The following is a 19,985-nucleotide window of genomic DNA, read 5'->3' on the forward strand; positions in this document are numbered from 1 at the left end:
AACGGCGACGGCGGGGCAGCGAAGGCAGGGGAAGGGCGGCGGCGGCGCGCTCGCGCCTGTGCCGCTCGGGAACGAGCACGCACGCCCGGGGGCGCGCGCGGCAGGCGGCTCCGCGGCGCGGAAGAAAGGGACGCGACGAGGTGAGGCACGAGGCGCTGTGGGGTGGGTGGCGACGGGGCGCGAGCTCTCTGGCGGCCGAGGGGGTGACGGGGGCCGCGAGTTGCGGCGGGGGAGGGGTCGGGCGTTGAGCCCTGGCGGCTTGGGGGACGAGGCGGGCGGATGGTGTGGGGAGGTGTGGGGCTACGCCGCGCTTGGGGGAGGGCGGTGCGGGCCCGGCCTGACCCCTCGGCCCCGCCTTGAGGCGAGTCTGGCGCGCCCCGCCCCCTGGGCGGCCCTGGGCGGCAGTGAGCGGCTTAGAGCTTCGGGATTCCTGTCTGTACAGTGGCGCGCCTAATTACGCTAGCAACAGCAGCTCTGGGCCATGCACCTGACCGACGTTACTTTTCCAGTCTGCAAGTGGGCCTCGCACACTAGGTAGGAGCTGAGGCCGACTGAGGCTCAGGTGAAATGACTTGCCCAAGATCACACAGTTCAATAAGGAACGAAGCGAGGAACTCATCCTTGTTTGCAAAATTCCAAAGATTGCACCTATCCTCCGCGCCACACAGAACGCCGTTCTTCACAGTGCCTGCCTTCCTTCTCCCAGTGACTTTGAATTTGGCAGATGTTAATTTGGAGCCACCACCCATCCTTTCATGGATGTTAGTGTCAGAAATAATCTCTTGTGAGAAGAAAGGAGGGGCAAAAAGAAAATTACGCTTATTGCGATATTGCGATTGTGATGTGGAGTGTTTATACATCCTTTATTTGATCATTTCTGTTAACCTCTGTTGAAATGTCCCTTTTGTTCACAATCTTTAAGACATTGTGCAGGTAGTAGTCTCAGAGCTTCCTTCTTTAAAAAAGCAGCATGCCTGAGAAGGTTGGGAGGATTCAAAGATAATCCACATACAGTGGTACAACGGTACCTGGCACATAAGAAAAGTTCAGTAAATGTTGGCCATTATTTTATTACTGAGTACATAATACCTCTTGCTAAAGCCATTTTTCTTCAGAGACTAACTCCCTGGGACTAGAGCAGGCAGAGAACCATCCTATCCCAGCCCATTTCAGAAAAGACAAGTTGTTGCTAGCCAATGCTATCTGAATGTCATATGACTTAATGATTAATTATACCTTAAGCTCAGAATACCAGGTTAAAGAAGTCACTCCAAGAGAACTACAGATGAACATTTAGTTAAAACTAACATTTGTCCATTACATTTTCTTTATTCTTTCTCTGTGTTTGCACTTCAAAGCATGCAGATGTGTATTGGATAGTAGTCCCTGCTTTCATTTAGTCTAGAAATGGAAAAAATATGCATCCAGAAGTAATCCTCACAAAGTGGAATGAAAAATGTCAGAAAGGAGATAGCTAAGGAGCTATGTGACTATAGAAGAAAGATGGATATTTTCTTGGGTTAGTGTGAAATATGATTTCATTTCTACCTTCAAGAAAATACTTTGTACATTGTACAAACATTAAGTACTTGTTCAAAGAGTAACTAAGTGAACAAATGTATGTTGTAATAGACAGGGTTCCTTGGTTTCTACTAAAAAGAAACTCATTCATATTAAACTATTATTAGAAAGGTAGAGAAATGAGAAGAAAAACTAAACAGTTGGGCCACCCTTGGGGATGGGGATCTCAACAGCCAGAGCTCATGGACCAAATTCTTTGATTAGTGAATGACTGGGCTCCAACTGCCTTCTTCCTTCCATGTCTTACTGAAGATTCAGATTTCCATAAGATAGCTGGTTGCTTTAGCTGTGGGGATGAAGTATAGAGTATTGTGATTGGGAAACTGACTCATCCACATTTCATATCATTCTAGTGGGGTTACCAAAGCAAAGAGTGTTAAGGAGAGAAGTAATACTGGGTAGAGAAAAACAGTAGTTGTGTATTAGAGATATATAACCTTTATAAAGGGCTTACTGTGGATAATGTACCAGGTACCATGGTACATTATTTATATGGATTTTGGTATTTAATCCTCATGATAACTCTAGGAAGTAGATACTGTTTATCATACCCACTTTACAGACGAGGAAATAGGCTTATAGAGGTAAAATAATTTGCTTATCATTACAAAGCTAGGATGTGGCAGAATTGAGTACATTGCATCATCTTCTCTGTATCTTATTTCTTTGAATTATTTCCTGATTGGTGTGCTACTTTTTATGTTCATAGGAGGGCATCAAGCTTTGGTGTATGTTTTGGCCAGTTCTGACTTCTTTTTAAAGGAGCACTGCATTGAGGAAGATCAAAGCAAGATTGTTTGCAAATTAGAGAATGGACCGTTTGGGTTCCTTCAGCAGTAAGTATAGTGGGAACAAGTCCCAGGCGAATATTAACAGCAAATTGAAGTAGAATTGATCAAAGAAGAAAAATAAGCACTTTATAGTTAAACAAAGCCCTGAGAATCTGATCCTAAAGGAATAACGGTATAAAATCAGAATAAAATTAACAATATTTAGGGGCACCTGGGAGGTTCAGTCGGTTAATGTCTGACTCTTTGTTTTGGCTCAGGTCATGATCTCACAGTTTGTGGAATCAAGCCCTGAATCAGGTTCTGTGCTGACAGAGTGGAGCCTACTTGGGATTCTCTGTCCCTCTCTCTCTGTCCCTCCCCCATTCGCTCTATCAAAATAAATAAATAAACTTAAAAAAGTTAACAATACTTATTGGATTGTCCACGAAACAAATAACATAAACATATCACTCTAGGTCTCATAAGAAAACTGTGCTCCGGCATAGTATGATTAACCTGCAATTAGACTTAAGAAAGCAGTTGGATTACTCTTTAGAACAATAACATATTTCAGATGCCTTGATAAGAAACAATGTCAGTGCAGGGCGCCTGGGTGACTCAGTCAGTTGAGCGACCTACTTTGGCTCAGGTGTGAGCCAAAGCTCACATAGCTCGTGAGTTCGAGCCCCGCGTTGGGCTCTGTGACAGCTCAGAGCCTGGAGCCTGCTTCAGATTCTGTCTCCTCTCTCTGCCCCTCCCCTGCTTGCTGTCTCTCTCTCTTTCTCTCTCTCTCTCAAAAATAAATAAAAACATTAAAAAGAAAAAAAAAAAAGAACATCAGTGGTAGGATAAAAGACATGCTCCTCTCCCCCCTTCTCTTTTAAAAAGGTGGAACTTGTGTTCTAAGAGTGAACCACTATAGTAATAATGCAGAGAATTATGGTATATGTGTAAAATAAATTCAGGCAGCTACAGCTATGGAGAAGAAAATATACTGTCTTTTCTTTGTTTCTGATAAGAGAAATCGGAATTCTCTTGTTAGGTATTAGTAGTGTCCCAATGAGAAGAAATAAAAAGGCACTTTTGGGTGTTGTTTCCTCTTCAGCAGTTTCTTTTTCTTTTTTTTAACGTTTATTCATTTTTGAGAGACGGAGCGTGAGTGGGGGAGGGGCAGGGAGAGAGGGAGACACAGAATCTGAAGCAGGCTCCAGGCTCCGAGCTGTCAGCACAGAGCCTGATGGAGGGCTCGAACCCACGGATCATGAGATCATGACCTTGAGTCAGAGGCCCAACTGACTGAGCCACCCAGGCTCCCCTCTTTTTTTTTTTTTTAATGTTTATCTAGTTTTGAGAGGGGGGGGGGGAATCCCAAACAGGCTCCACACTGTCAGCGCAGAGCCTGATGGGGGTGCTCAATCCCACGAACTGTGAGATCATGACCTGAGCCAAAATCAGGTGATGCTTAACCAACCGAGCTACCCAGGAGCCCCTCAGCAATTTCTTTTCTTTTCTTTTCTTTTCTTTTCTTTTCTTTTCTTTTCTTTTATTATTTTTATTTTTAAATATATGAAATTTATTGTCAAATTGGTTTCCATACAACACCCAGTGCTCATCCCAAACATGCCCTCTTCAATACCCATCACCCACCCTCCCCTCTCTCCCACCCCCCATCAACCCTCAGTTTGTTCTCATTTTTTAAGAGTCTCTTATGCTTTGGCTCTCTCCCACTCTAACCTCTCTCTTTTTTTTTTCTTCCCCTCCCCCATGGGTTCCTGTTAAGTTTCTCAGGATCCACATAAGAGTGAAAACATATGGTATCTGTCTTTCTCTGTATGGCTTATTTCACTTAGCATAACACTCTCCAGTTCTGTCCACGTTGCTACAAAGGGCCATATTTCATTCTTTCTCATTGCCACGTAGTATTCCATTGTGTATATAAACCACAATTTCTTTATCCATTCATCAGTTGATGGACATTTAGGCTGTTTCCATAATTTGGCTAATGTTGAAAGTGCTGCTATAAACATTGGGGTACAAGTGCCCCTATGCATCAGTACTCCTGTATCCCTTGGGTAAATTCCTAGCAGTGCTACTGCTGGGTCATAGGGTAGGTCTATTTTTAATTTTTTGAGGAACCTCCACACTGTTTTCCAGAGTGGCTGCACCAGTTCCTATTCCCACCAACAGTGCAAGAGGGTTCCTTTTTCTCCACATCCTCTCCAGCATCTATAGTCTCCTGATTTGTTCATTTTGGCCACTGACTGGCATGAGGTGATATCTGAGTGTGGTTTTGATTTGTATTTCCCTGATGAGGAGCGACGTTGAGCATCTTTTCATGTGCCTGTTGGCCATCCAGATGTCTTCTTTAGAGAAGTGTCTATTCATGTTTTCTGCCCATTTCTTCACTGGATTATTTGTTTTTCGGGTGTGGAGTTTGGTGAGCTCTTTATAGATTTTGGATACTAGCCCTTTGTCCGATATGTCATTAGCAACTATCTTTTCCCATTCCGTTGGTTGCCTTTTAGTTTTGTTGGTTGTTTCCTTTGCTGTGCAGAAGCTTTTTATCTTCATGAGGTCCCAACAGTTCATTTTTGCTTTTAATTCCCTTGCCTTTGGGGATGTGTCAAGTAAGAAATTGCTATGGCTGAAGTCAGAGAGGTCTTTTCCTGCTTTCTCCTCTAGGGTTTTGATGGTTTCCTGTCTCACATTCAGGTCCTTTATCCATTTTGAGTTTATTTTTGTGAATGGTGTGAGAAAGTGGTCTAGTTTCAACCTTCTGCATGTTGCTGTCCAGTTCTCCCAGCACCATTTGTTAAAGAGACTGTCTTTTTTCCATTGGATGTTCTTTCCTGCTTTGTCAAAGATTAGTTGGCCATACTTTTGTGGGACTAGTTCTGGGGTTTCTAATCTATTCCATTGGTCTATGTGTCTGTTTTTGTGCAAATACCATGTTGTCTTGATGATTACAGCTTTGTAGTAGAGGCTAATGCCTCCTGCTTTGGTCTTCTTTTTCAAAATTACTTTTGGCTGTTCGGGGCCTTTTGTGGTTCCATATGAATTTTAGGATTGCTTGTTCTAGCTTCGAGAAGAATGCCCTCAGCAATTTCTTAAAAAGCCTCTTATTTACTCTGTCATCATACTCCTATAAAATTAAGACAAAATGAAGTCTTCAAACACATCTAGTTCAAATCTCTTATTTTACATATGGAAAAAACCTGAATGAATTTTTCTAATGCTGGAAGTGTAAACAGAAACCACTCCTGTTTCCCTTTTTAAGATAATTTTTAGGGGCACCTGGGTGGTGTAATCAGTTAAGTGTCTGACTCCGGGTTTCAGCTCAGGTCATGATCTCAACAGTTTGTGAGGTCGAGCCCCTACTTGAAATTCTCTCTCCCTCTCTCTGCTGCTCCCCTGCTCATGTCCTCTGTCTCTCAAAATAAATAAACTTTAAAAAATTAAAAAATATAAAATAAAATAATTTTGAAACTTTTTTCTGGAACTTTTTTTCTGGAAATAATTTCAAACGTACAGGAAAGTTAGAAGAATAAGAATCATACAAATAATCCCCATACACTTGTTAACTTCTTCCTCATTTGCACGTATTCTCTTTCTTTATAAGTATATAAATATGTATATTAAATCTAATATATATTTATATACTGTATTATATATTTATAGGTAGACATAGATACCCCATTTTTTCTTCAGAGTCATTTAAAGGTAAGGGACATAGATCATGTCCCTTTACCCCTAAGTACTTTATTGCTTATTTCCTAAGAATAGGGATATTCTGTTTTATAACTTCAGTAATCAACTTTAGTGAACTTAATATCAATAAAATACTTTTATCCAGTCTACCATCTGTTGTTCAGTTTTGTAAGCTTGACTCAACAATGTCCTTTATGGTGTTTTTTTTCATTCCAGTACAGGATATAGTCAGGGGTCAGGTCTAACATTAAGTTGCTATGTTTCTTTAGCCTTCTTTAAGTTGAAACATTTCCACAGCCTTTGTCTTTAGTCACATTGATACTTTTTTTTTGCTTAATGTTTATCTTACTTTTGAGAGAGAGGGAGACACAGAATCTGAAACAGTCTCCAGGTTCCAAGGTGTCAGCACAGAGACTGATGCAGGGTTCGAACCCACGAATCATGAGATCATGACCTGTGCTGAAGTCAGACACTCAACCGACTGAGCCACCCAGGTGCCCCCATGATGTTGATACTTTTGAAGAATACAGGCCCACCCTTCCTCCCTCCGCCTTTTTAAAATAGAGGTTTCTCATTTTGGGTTTGTTTGGGTCTTACTCTACCCCTCGTTGGTGATAATGGTTTTGAAGACCCAGTCATGGTGTTTGTTTTTCTCCACTGTATACTTTGTATTTTTCTCTTGCATATAATAAATAATCCATAGGAAGACACTTTCAGGCCGTAAGATATCTTGCTCCTCATCAAATTTCTCCTTAGATTTAACATCCATTATGATTTTTGCCTGATCCAATCTTTACTGTCATGGTTGCAAAATGATGTTTTTTCCCCCCAAATCCAGCACTCTCCAAATTTGCTAGTTAGCACTTATATAATCTGTTCATATAATTATATGTATTACAGATAATATATATAATGATATGTGTTTATAATTTTTTGATTATATAATCAAGACACCTCCCATCTCCCTTATTTATTTGACTTAAGTGTGGACACATGAATTCCTATTTTCAAGGGTTTATAATTCATTATTATACTTATTTTGGTTCCCAGATTGTCCCAATTTGACCACTGTGAGAGCTCCTTCATTCTGTCTCCTGCATCCTTGTGACGTAACACCCATCACTTTTTTGAGCATCTCCTTACTTTTTGGCTATATGTTCCAGGTGCATCTTGTATCTCCCCTGCCCCAGCCCTGGAATTAGCCACTTCTCTGAGGAGCCCTGGTCCTTTTAGAGGGGAATGACATTAGAGACCAAGATATAGTCATTTTTCATTGCTACTAGCATGTCTTTATCTTGGTCCTTTGGCCCACAGAGCTCTGAAATATGTGTATATATGCTGTGTACATATATACCAACATACATTATATCTGCTCATACATACACTTTTAAGAAATCATGCGTTCACACTGATACATCCCGTTCATCTTCATAGGCTTTTTTCTTGTTTTCTCCCATTCTTTATTTGTATGTCCTTTCCTCAGTGAGAACCTTGACTCCCAACATCAGCACATTTACTCATTTGCTCAGTTTTTTAATACATCCAAAATTATTTCAGAATTGCTTTTTACATACCGCTACATGTAACAGACTTACTTCAACAAGTTCAGGATTTGTTTGCAATTCTCCCCTGCATCACCCAAGAATATCCCCTATTCTTATGATTAAATGTTCATAAGTTACTTGGATTTTTTTTTCCTTTTCAGTGTGGTTATAGTATTCTTTTGAAGTACTTTCGGGTTCATTTGTTGATTCTGCTTTTTGTTTTCCCTTTTTATATTTATTAATTTGTTTTTTGTAAATTTGTATAACATACACTTCCAAAAATCAAAACTATACAAAAATATATATTTAGAGAATTGTTACTCCTTTCTGTGTCTCTTCCACTCCATTCCATCACCTCCCCACCCCTTTGTAGGTGTCTAACTTCATTGTTTTCTAGTTTATCTGTCCTTTATTTCTTTTTGCAAAGAAAAGCAGATATACATGTGTTTGGGTTTTTCCCCCCTCTCATTTCTTACAGGAAAGGTAGCATCCTATGTAAGTTTTTTTGCAGTTTGGTTTTTTTCACTTAATAGTATCTTCTTGGAAATACTATATTAGATTGTAAAGGTCATTGTTGGATATCTAGGTAGTATTTTGTAATTACAAATAATGTTCTAATGCATTCCTATTAGCAGTATATGAGAATACCTATTTCTCTACATTCTTAGTAAGAGAGTATTACCAAGCTTTTGAATTTTTGCCAATCTGATGGGTGAGAAATTATATCTCTATAGCTTTCTCTTATGAGTGCAGTTGCATGTCATTTCATATGTTTGAGGGCCATTTTTAAATTTTCTCCCTTTTTTCTAGTTATTCATTTCTTTTGCAATAGGATTTTTGTTTTTATCCCCCTCAGTTTTTATTTTATTTTTTTTAATGTTTATTTACTTTTGAGAGAGAGAGAGAGAGAGAGAGACCACGAGTTGAGGAGGGCGTAGAGAGAGAGAGGGAGACGCAAAAGCCGAAACAACCTCCAGGTCTGAGCTGTCAGCACAGAGCTGGATGTGGGGCTCGAACTCGAACCGTGAGATCATGACCTGAGCCGAGGTCGGATGCTTAACCAGCTGAGTCACCCAGGCGCCCCTCCCCCTCAGTTTTTAAAAGTTTTTTGTATATCGGGGACTTTAGCCCTTTATCTGTAATACGTTTGCAAATAATTTCTTCTAGGCTACTTGCCTTTTTTATCTTGCTTATGGTATTTTTTGCCATGGAAGTTTTTTGTTCCTGTTATTTATGTAGTCAAACTTACTAACCTTTTATTGCCTTTGGATTTTGAATGATGGCAAAAAAGTCTTTCCATACTCCTAGGTTATAGAAAAGTTGTAGAATGTCTCTGTGAAGGAGAGTTTGGCTACGTGTATCAAAAACCCTCTGTAGGCTTGACAGTTCTAGAAAAATATATTTTCTGAGGAATACAGCAGCATTCTTCATAATAGTGAAAAGTTGGAAACAACTTAAATGCTCATCAGTAGGGAACTGGTTAGATTTGTTGTTTTCAGCCTTACAAGACCCCATGTTTTCTTTTTAGAATATTTTTAGAGCCCCTTCACTCTTTGGAGAGGAAATACACAGATAACATAGCACATCTACACCCATGATTTTAAAGAAACAGAAATAATAATGCCCTACAAAAGATAAATAAAAGAGAATAATGAACTAATGTAATTTATAATAAAATAATATGTATCTCAATATGCTTAGACACGATTTCAGTAGAAGACATAATAATGACAAGTAGTCAGATGCTTAACACCCATATTTTGAATCATTGTGCATCTTACAACTACAAAAGCACAGTGATTCATGTGTGTTGTATTGGTGACTCAGAAACCCCACAAGCTTGAATAACTCTTGGTAAAGTTCTGAACAAAACAAGATATAATCTCCTGTAGAAGTACGTGCAGTTGCCTTCTTAGAAAATTAAATGTATTTTAAAACTATCAAAAACATTTTGTTTTATATGTAATATGGAATTAAGTTCTAGGTCATGTAATTATGAACAGGTTTTTCACCACCTTGAAAGTCTGTTGGGACATTTGAAAGTTATGTAGGACACAGGCCACTTTTTTGTTGTGTAGGTATGTCTTGAGTCTTGTAGGATATCTAGCATCTGTGGTCCCAAACCTGCTAAATGCCAGTAGTGCTCTCTAGTCATTGTGGCCAACGAAAAAACATTTCCTCAGATTTCCAAAATGCCTTCTTACGGGGCAGTGGAAAACCATTAGGTTAGATGGTTGTTACAATGGAATATTATTCATCCATTAAAAAGAATGATGTATGTGTACTATCACGAAAGATGTTTGACAGTATATTGTCAAGTGAAAAAGGCTACAAAACATCGTGTATGGTATCTCACTTTTGTTAAATATATATACACGCATACATAAAAGACTAGAAATCAAAATATTAATAGAGGATGACTTTATGCCTTTGTTGTCTAAAATTTTTAAACTATAAATTGGATTTTTACTAAATAATCCCTTCTTGGGGCACCTAGGTGGTGGCTCAGTAGGTTAAGCATCTGACTCTTGATTTCGTCTCAGGTCATAGTCTCCCAGTTGTGAGATCGAGCCCCATGTCGAGCTCTCCACTAAGTGTGGAACCAGTTTAAGATTCTCTCTCTTCCTCTGTACCTCTCTCCTGCTCACAAGTGGTCTCTCTCTATAAAAAAATAAAAAATTACTTCTTGATGTAAAGGTTTAAAAGCTCTTTTACTTGGGTCCAGGACTGACTTTTTTTCCTGAAGAAAGAAAAACAAGCTTACATCATTAAAATAAAAGAATGTGAGGAAGAAGGTAATTTGGTAAAAATTGTCATCTGACTTAATATAAAACAATTTTTGTTGTTCCATGTCAAAATTTAAAATGGGAGAAGTAGGGTAGTTGCTGTTCCCTATATTTATTTTGAAGCTATTGCCAGAAGGATTATGTTTCTTTCCCCTGTTATTTTCCTCCAGGTCTTCATTTAGAAACAAATGAAAAGAACAATAAATAATCATCACTTGAAGGAGGGAAAGGTGCCTTGAAGAGTGTTTCTTGGACTCTAGGAAGGAAAATGCTATTACAGAATGTGAGAAATCCTGCCCTAGGCTATAAGCAAATTAAATCCTTTCATCTTCCTTCAAAGCCTGTATTTTCTTAAGACTTCTGCTGTTGATCATAGAGAACTACTTGGCTAAGTTGCCCTAACTCAAGAGGGGCAGAGTTTGGAGCAACCAGGGACATACATACCGGCCTTTAAATCACTTGAAAGAGTTTGGATTGTACTTCTTGCCTTAATATTTCAGAGATGATATGGTCATTGGAAATGGAGGAAGGTCTGCTTTGTTCTCTACTGTGAGAGAAAGGAAGGGAGCTTTCCTGGGTTTAAATTTCAACTCAGATATAAAGTTGTATATCCCAAGACATTTATTTATTTGTTTGTTACATTTATTCATTCATTTTGAGAGAGAGAGGGAGGGGCAGAGAGAGTGAGAGACAGAATCCCAAGCTCAGTATGGGGCTCAAACTCATGAACCTTGAGATCACGACCCAGGATGAAATGAAGAGCTGGACACTCAACCGACTGAGCGTCCCAGGCACCCCTCAAGACATACATTTAAAGTTTTTCCCTCCAACTTTCATTATGAAAATTTGCAAACTTAAGGAAAAGTTGAAAGAACACTACAGTGATTACTTGTTGGCTGCTACCTACATTTAACAATCATTAACATTTTGTCAGATTTGTTTTACCTAAGAATACCTATGTGTTATATAGGTATGTGACATTTTCTCCCTTGCACAAATAACGGGGGGTTGGGGGGGCGGCTTGTGTTTGTAAATTTCTCTGCAGGGGAAATTACTTATCTACTTAAATGCTATGTATAGTAGTAGGTACTACTGTAGGAAGAAACAAAGCTTCCCTGAAGAAAAAGGAACATAATTTTTGTTTTTTCTTACTTAGAATGAGCTCATCTTGTTTCCAAGACAAATGGGTCTTCCGTGTAGCTCACCACCTGTATAGTTATTTACAAATTTTCACCTTCTTGGCACTTAAGGTAATCATGTTTTGAAACTAGTATATTTTTCTTTTTGTTCTAGATGATCCCTCTGATAAACCACCTTGCCGAGGCTGCTCCTCCTACCTCATGGAGCCTTACATCAAGTGTGCTGAATGTGGGCCACCCCCTTTTTTCCTCTGCTTACAGGTAACTCATTAAGGACATGCTTGCTTCTCCTGGCTTAATTTTATGGATATAGTAAATTCAGAGATCACTGTAGATTATTCAGAAGGACCATACTTTCTTAAATCAGTTCCTTCTACTTTGTCTTCCATTATACATTTTACCAGTGAAAAGTTGGGGAATAGAGCAGATGAATGACACAAACTGTTGCATATTCCACATTTCTGTATCAACCTAATGCTCAAAACTGTTTTTGCCAGTAGATTTAAAGTATTGAGATACAGGAAACAGAATTGGAGGATTATTCCTTTTGATGGCACCTATGACATTGTTTATTGTCTTACTGCAGAGTGGTCTTTGGACAGGTGACAAACAAGGGAATAATCATTCTGTAATTGATGATAATAATAATAGTAATTATAAGTGCTTACTCTATTGTCAGGCACTCTTTTGAGTAATTTATATGAATTAACCTTTAGTTTATCACTATAACCCTATGAAGTAGGTATGATTAGCATCCCCATTTTATAGAGGAAACTCAGGCAAAGAGAAGTTAAGTAATTTACTCAAGGTCACACAGCAAATACATATTTTATTGGACCCAGGACACTGTTGATTATATGAAGCATCCCAGTTTTAGAAATGTTAAATGGCTGATGGAAGTTGTAATATACTTTTTATTACAAGATGAATCCTCATTTCACAGTTTTAAAATATAAAAAAAATACATGTCTCAGAATTGCCTAAATACTTTAAGTATGGAGCCAGGATTCAAATTTAGCCCATCTGATTCCAGGGCTTATGCTGTAGTCAAAAGAGAAGATGTCTTAGGAAAAAGTCTGGTTTTTTCCCCCCAGATTGTGAGGGCCACTGAAGAGCTATGATCATGAACGTAGCCATCCTCTTGTGGCTGCAGACAAAATTGAATGAATTCTTAAAAACTCATCACAAGAGTAGAGTACCCCCAAACCATCTTCTACCCTGTAAGAAAGCATTTCAAAAAGTAGTTTTTTGGTAACTTAATTTTCCTTTCTTTTGCAGTGTTTCACTCGAGGATTTGAGTACAAGAAACATCAAAGTGATCATACTTATGAAATAATGGTAATGATGAAGTTGCAGGGAATTTCCATTCATTTGTCAAGTATTGTACTGAGAATGTCTTTTTTTCTTCATCTTCAAGTATCTCCTTGCCTTTTCTTTCCTCTTCTTCCGAATTAGGTAATCATTTCCCAGTGAGTGGTTTTTTTTTTTTTTTTTTAAGTTATTTTGAAAGAGAGAGAGAGTGTGTGTGTGTGTGTGCATGTGGGAGGGAGGGGCAGAGAGAGAGAATCCCAAGCAGTCTCCACACTGTTAGCACAGAGCTTGACGGGGGGCTCCATCCAGCGAACCGCAAGATCATGATGTGAGCCAGAATGAAAAGTCGAAGGCTTAACTGACTGAACCACCCAGGCACCCTCACTGCCAGTAAGTGTTTTAGGGTCTTATGGATCTACTAAGGCATTTAAGTCAAAAAATCATTTTATATACTCAGATTTTTGTTTCAAATTTAAAAAGAATTTAAGAGTACTTATTGAGGGACACCTGGCTGGCTCAGTTAGTAGAGCATGACTCTTGATCTTGGTGTTGTGAGTTCGAGCCCCATGTTGAAGGTAGAGTTTATGTTAAATAGTTTTAAAGATTATAAAAAAAAAAAAAAAAGTAGGGGCATCTGGGTGGTTCAGTCAGTTAAACGTCTGACTCTTGGTTTTAGCTCAGGTCATGATCTCACAGTTCATGGGTTTGAACCCTGAGTCAGGGTCTGCACTGACAGCACAGGGCCTGCTTGGGATTCCCTCTCTCCTCTTTCTCTGCCCTTTTCCGTGTTTGAACTCTATCTCAAAATAAATAAACAAACAAACTTTACCCCAAAATAAATAAATAAAATTTAAAAATGAAAAAAAAAATACTTACTGAGTTTTACTGATGTAAGTTTAAGAGGTATAGGGCATTTTAGGTTTATTGATGAACATATAGTGAATGTATTGTTGCTGTGTTTTGGTTAATGATACCATGTGGTTCCTGTGGGCAGTAGTGAAGTTTATGTCTGGCACTCCCTCCTCTTGCATTGGAAGAATTAGTTACCCTCTGAGAGTTAAGTTATAAAATGAACATAAAGTGAATGGTTTAAAACACAAAATTACTTTGAAGAGACAGACTGGCTTATAGGCCAGAATAAGACTTGGCAGTGACTTGATTGGTTGTATTGCCACCTCTAAAGAAAGAATGAGAGGCAGATGCTGGTAGTGTCCTTCCAAGTTCTAGTCAGAGGAGTGGGCCCTTTAATAAGCAAAAATGAATATATGGTCTACCTTGCAGGTATATGTATCTTTGTCAAGATAGTTTTGTCAGTTATTAGAACATTACTCTTAGTTCACCAAGTAGTTTTCTTACATTTGCTCTCCCATTGACTTTTTCTTACAAGAAAGAAGACTGGCTAGGCATCTTAACAGTAATAATTTCACATTGTGGATTAATCCATTGATATTTGTGTTAGTTTTCTATTGCTGCCATAGCATATTATCAGAAATTAAGTGGCCTAAGACAACACAAATTTATCATCTTGCAATTCTGTAGGTCAGTAGGCCATTAAGCTCACCCAGCTTGCTATAGGTCCCATAATGTCAAAATGAGGGTATTGCCAGCCTGGGCTTTTATCTAGATGCATTGGGAGAAAGTCTGCTTCCAGTCAGCTTCCAATCTGCTTCCATTCTCACTCAGGTTATTGACAGTATTCACTGCCTTGAGGTTTTAGGACTGATGCTACTCTCTTCCCTTAATTGGCTATTGGCCCGGGCTTGTTCTAGGCCTCTAGAGGCCTCACTTCCTCCATATTTGAAGCTAGCAATGGCCAGGAGTTCTTGAGGGTTATTGATGAAATGCCTAGAGCCTCTCTGACCTCTCCTGCCTATCTTTGCTGAATCTCTCCAACTCTCCTGCCTCCCTTCTTCTTCTTTTTTTTTTTTAAAGGAAATTTTATTTATTTATTATAAGTAATCTCTACACACAAGGGGCTTGAATTTACAACCTCAAGATTAAGAGTCTCTTCTTCTTCCAACAAAACCCGCCAGCTCCCCCTTTTTTCCCCCCTTTTTTTTTTTTTTTTTTTTTTTTTTTTTTTTTTTTTAGTATGTTTATTTAGAGAGAGAGATCAGAGTGTGAGTAGGGGAGGAGCAGAGAGGGGAGAGAGAGAGAGAGAGAGAGAGAGAATGAGAATCCCAAGCAGGCTCCGTGCTGTTAGCACAGAGCACCACGCAGGGCTTGATTCAGAGCTCACAGTTCATGAGACCATGACATGAGCCAAAACCAAGAGTCCCTGCTTATTCGACTGAGCCACCCAGGCGCCCCTCCATCTTTTACTTTTAAAGGCTCCTGTGATTACATTGGGCCCACCTGAATTATCCAGGCTGCTCTCCCTATTTTAAGGTCAACTGATTAGTGCCTTAATCCCATCAGCATAATCCCATCAGCAGTATCTAGTTAGTATTTGATTGAATAATGAGGGATCAGGAATCTTGGGAGGAAAGGGGCACATCTTTGGAATTCTGCCTACCAAAGTGCCATAATGTATCTACTTCAGTCTCTTAAAAGTTTAGAAAGGGTGGATTTTAGCATCTCTGAGTCTGATTATTTGTGGGGTCCTGTTTAAGATGAGTTTCTGGGCCTACAATGGTGAGACTCAGAGCCTGGTCCATAATTAATTAAATGCTCCTTAGTAAGAGTTCTTGGCAACCAACTGGCTAGACTTCGGCTATCTCTCTCTTAACACTTTCAGTCTTCTAAATAGTTTCTCCACTCATTGTAAGATTTGGAATAAAATTTTTTTTTAATTTTTTTTTTTTTTACATTTATTTATTTTTGAGACAGAGAGAGACAGAGCATGAACAGGGGAGGGTCAGCGAGAGGGAGACACAGAATCTGAAACAGGCTCCGGGCTCTGAGCTGTCAGCACAGAGTCCGACGCGGGGCTCGAACTCACAGACCGTGAGATCATGACCTGAGCCGAAGTCGGCCGCCCAACCCACTGAGCCACCCAGGCGCCCCTGGAATAATTTTTTTTTATATTAGACTTTGTTTCATGGAGTATTTATAGGTTTGCAGCAAAATTGAGTAGAAAGTATAGGGATTTCCCGTATACTTCTGCCCCCACCCATGCATAGCCTCTCCCATTAACAACATCCCCCATCAGAGTAGTACATTTATTATAACTGATGAACCTACATTAACACTGCATTATTATCCAGAGTGCATATTTACATCAGAGTTCACTCTTGGTGTTGTACATTCTGTAACATATATATTACAACTTGGTGTTGTACATTCTGTAATGTAATATATAATGTCACATATCCACCGTTATAATGTCTTACAGAGTAGTTTCATGGCCTTAAAAATCCTCTGTGTCCTGCCTGTTCATCCATTACCCCGACCCCCCACCTCTGGCAACCACTGATCTTTTTACAGTTTCTATGGTTTTTGAGTTGCTTTTCCCAGAACGTCTTAAAATCGGAATCCTATGGTATATGGTCTTTCAAATTGACTTCTTTCACTTGATAATACTTGTTTGAGTTTCCTCCATGTCTTTTCAGGCTTGATTGCTTATTTGTTTTTGTTTTTAGCACTAAATAATACTGCATTGTCAGGGACTCCTGGGTGGCTCAGTCAGTTGAGCATCTGACTTTGGCTCAGGTCATGATCTCACAGCTCGTGAGTTCTCAAGCCCTGCATCGGGCTCTGTGCCGACAGCTCAGAGCCTGGAGCCTGCTTCCGATTCTGTGTCTCCCTCTCTGCCCTAACCCATTCGCATTCTGTCTCTCTCAAAAATAAATAAATGTTAAAAAAAATTAAAAAATACTGCATTGTCTGGACATACCACAGGTTATCCATCCACCTACTGAAGGACATCTTGGTTGCTTCCAAGTTTTGGCAATTGTGAATAAAGCTGTTATGAACATTCATGTACAAGTTTTTGTGTGTACATAAGTTTTCAACTCCTTTGAGTAAATACAAAGGAGTGCAATTGCTGGATCACATGTATGAGTATGTTTAGTTTTGTAAGAAAACCGCCAAACTTGACTTCCGAAGTGTCCGTATCATTTTGCATCCCCACCAGCAACAATGAGAGTTCCTGTTGCTCCACATCTTTGCCTGCATTTCATACCAGTCATTGTTATGCATTTTGGCCATTCTGATAGGCATATAGTGGCATCTCTTTTAGTTGGCATTTCTCTGATAAGATATGATGTGAAACATCTTCTCATATGAAATTTTTTTTCCTCTTTTGTCATTGCAAAATAAATGAAGCGTTGGGAAAATATGGTCAAGCTATCTATGACTTTGAGTTCATTTCACTAACATATCAGATCTTTAGAAAGGTGGTTTATTTTTCTCATATTCACACCAAAATGCCTGGAACCGAAACAGATTTATTCATTTGAATTGTGAAAACAATTCCTTAAAAGATAATTTAGTGTAGGCAGGGTAGATTGATGGTTATCCACTGTATGAAAAGTGACCATGAGCTCTCTCTAGCTGTTCTGGGCACCTTGCCCATAATGCTGAAAGCACTAAATTTCACTCTAAGTCCAATTAATTCTTCTGATTACATCATCCTTTTCTCACATATTCAACACCCATACAAACACATTTCAGAATTCTGCCCTTTGGGGAGTTTTTGGAGGTTCCTAATACCCCCTTTTTTCCTGCAGTCTTATCTATTCCCAGATAAGGAAAAGAAGAATCTTTCCTTCTGTAAGATTGATGACCAAATTTTGGCTTTCTACACATGAAGCCACTAAAAACCTGATTTTTTCCTTTTTTTTTTCATTTGAAACCACCGAAAACTTTAAATGGTTTTTTAGTACTTTTGTCATCTCACAGTGCTGTATTTTTGGAAGTTACTCATGCTGTGGTAGGTGGTGCATTAATCAAGATTTCTGAGTTCTATGCCTATTTTTGTCTTATAATTCTTAGAACCTTGAATAAGTCAAGGCAGCTCCTTCTGCCACACCCTTTATACCAGTGATCTTAAACTTTGGTGCCTAAGAATCACCTGGGAGCTTCTTCAAATTATAGATTCCTAGACCCTGCTCTTAGAGATTCTGGTTAGTAAGGCTGAGATTGGGTTCGGGATTTGAATAACACTGATTCAACTTTAAGAAAACTATCTTATGCCTATTTATTTATTTATTTGGTATAGAAAGTCTTTTCTCACAGTAAAGCTCGTGAGGGCTAATTAATATTCTAAATACTGTTTTAGAAATAACAGGCTCTTCAACCATGAATTGTCATATGTATTTATTATGATACTTGCCAGATTGATTATTATGAATATAGACATAGACTCTGAATGTATGATTTAGGCTTCTCTTTTGGATCTTCTGGTACCTCATGTGCTGGGCATATTCATAGTATGCGCTCAGATAAAAACGTATTGCTTATAGCAGTGTAATTTCACAAATCACAGAAATTTTTTTTTGGTCATCAGCAAAAGGTATAACAATTTCTGAATGCCTGTGAAATCTGAAGATCTCTTGTGTCACCTTTTTAAAAAAACTTATAGAACATTTTATGTGTATACTAAAATAGAATATGTTTCAGTTATCTGTTGCTACCGAATAGTTACTTCAAAACTTTGTGGTGTAAAATAACTAAGAGTCAGGAATTCAGATTGGACACAGTGAGGGTGGCTTTCAGTTCCACATGATGTGTTTGAGGCTGGAAGTCCATGGGGCTTTTTTCACACCACTGCTGGCACCTCAGAATGGCTTGGTTAGGAGTCATCTGGGACATCTTAACTGTTACTTCATCAGGTAGCCTTAGGGCTTCTTCCTCCCCACGTGGCCTATACACCTGGTCTTTCCAGCAAAGAAGCTAGGTTTCTTACATGGTGGTGCAGGGCTCCCAAGACCACAAAAATGGAAGTGGCCAGGCCTTGAGCAAGTCACAGGTCCAGCCCATATTAAGTGAGAAGGGACTGCACCAGGATGTGATTGTTAACTACCTCTTAAACTGTCAACTCATAGCCTATGTTGTTTCATCTAAACTCCCACTTTTCCAGATTATTTTGAAGCAGATCCCTCAGATTTCATACCAGTTCATCTATAAATGTTTTACTAGATCTCTCTAAAATTTAAAAGTAATTCAGTCACTTTTCATGTTTCCCAGTCATGTCATAAAAGCTTTTTAAAAATATCTCTGTTCCCTTCTCTGCCCCTGAAATAATTACTGTTCTGGTTTTTATCACCATAGATCAGTTATGCATATTCTAGAACTGCATATAAGTGGATTCATATTGTATGTACTCTTGTTTCTGGTTTCCTTCAGCATATTTTTGAGATTTGTTCATATTGTGTATAGTAGTTCATTCCTTTTTATTACTGAATAATATTCCATGAATATGACACTGTTATGAATATGACACTGTTGATGGTTACCTGGGCTTTGCCTAGTTTGGGGCTTTTATGAATAAAGCTGTTATTGACATTCTTTTTTTTTTTTTTAATTTTATTCTTTTAAATTTACATCCAAATTAGTTAGCATATAGTGTAACAATGATTTCAGGAGTAGATTCTTTAATGTCCCTTACCCATGTAGCCCATCCCCCCTCCCACACCCCCTCCAGTAACCCTCTGTTTATTCTCCATATTTAACAGTCTCTTATGTGTTGTCCCCCTCCCTATTTTTATATTATTTTTGTTTCCCTTCCCTTATGTTCATCTGTTTTGTCTCTTAAAGTCCTCATATGAGTGAAGTCATATGATTTTTGTCTTTCTCTGACTAATTTCACTTAGCATAATACCCTCCAGTTCCATCCATGTAGTTGCAGATGATGAACATTCTTGTATAAGGCTTTCTGTGGACATATATTTTTGTCTTTCTTGGATAAATGCTTAAGACTGGAATTTCTGGGTCATAGAATAAGTGATTGTACATTTTTAACTTTTTAAGAAACTGTCAGAAAGTTTCTTGAGTAGTTGTAGTGTTTTATACCTCTGCTAGCAGTGAATGAGAATTCTGATTGTTCGACCGACATGCTTGCCAACTTTTAGCTTTTTTAGTGGGTTTCGTGAGTGTGTAGTGGCATCATACATGTTTTTAACTTCTGCAGTGTGTTTTCATTGGATTACAAATGAGGTCCATAATTCCAATTGGTTGTTTCTTACATGTTCTTTTTCTTTTTTA

At 38.8% G+C, this 19,985-nt stretch overlaps 1 protein-coding gene across 1 annotated transcript in view; it reads left to right on the forward strand.

The window, feature by feature from the left end:
* Positions 1-1,962: 1,962 nt before the first annotated feature.
* Positions 1,963-19,985, forward strand: part of TADA2A (transcriptional adaptor 2A) — a 48,774-nt gene continuing 30,751 nt past the window's right edge. The window contains 3 exon segments of the mRNA XM_049636552.1: positions 1,963-2,417; positions 11,683-11,789; positions 12,807-12,866. Of these exon segments, the coding sequence (XP_049492509.1) occupies positions 2,393-2,417; positions 11,683-11,789; positions 12,807-12,866 (192 nt within the window). The 5' untranslated portion in view covers positions 1,963-2,392.

This window comes from Panthera uncia, chromosome E1 (assembly GCF_023721935.1).
Source record: "Panthera uncia isolate 11264 chromosome E1, Puncia_PCG_1.0, whole genome shotgun sequence".
Classification (NCBI taxonomy): Eukaryota; Metazoa; Chordata; class Mammalia; order Carnivora; family Felidae; genus Panthera; species Panthera uncia.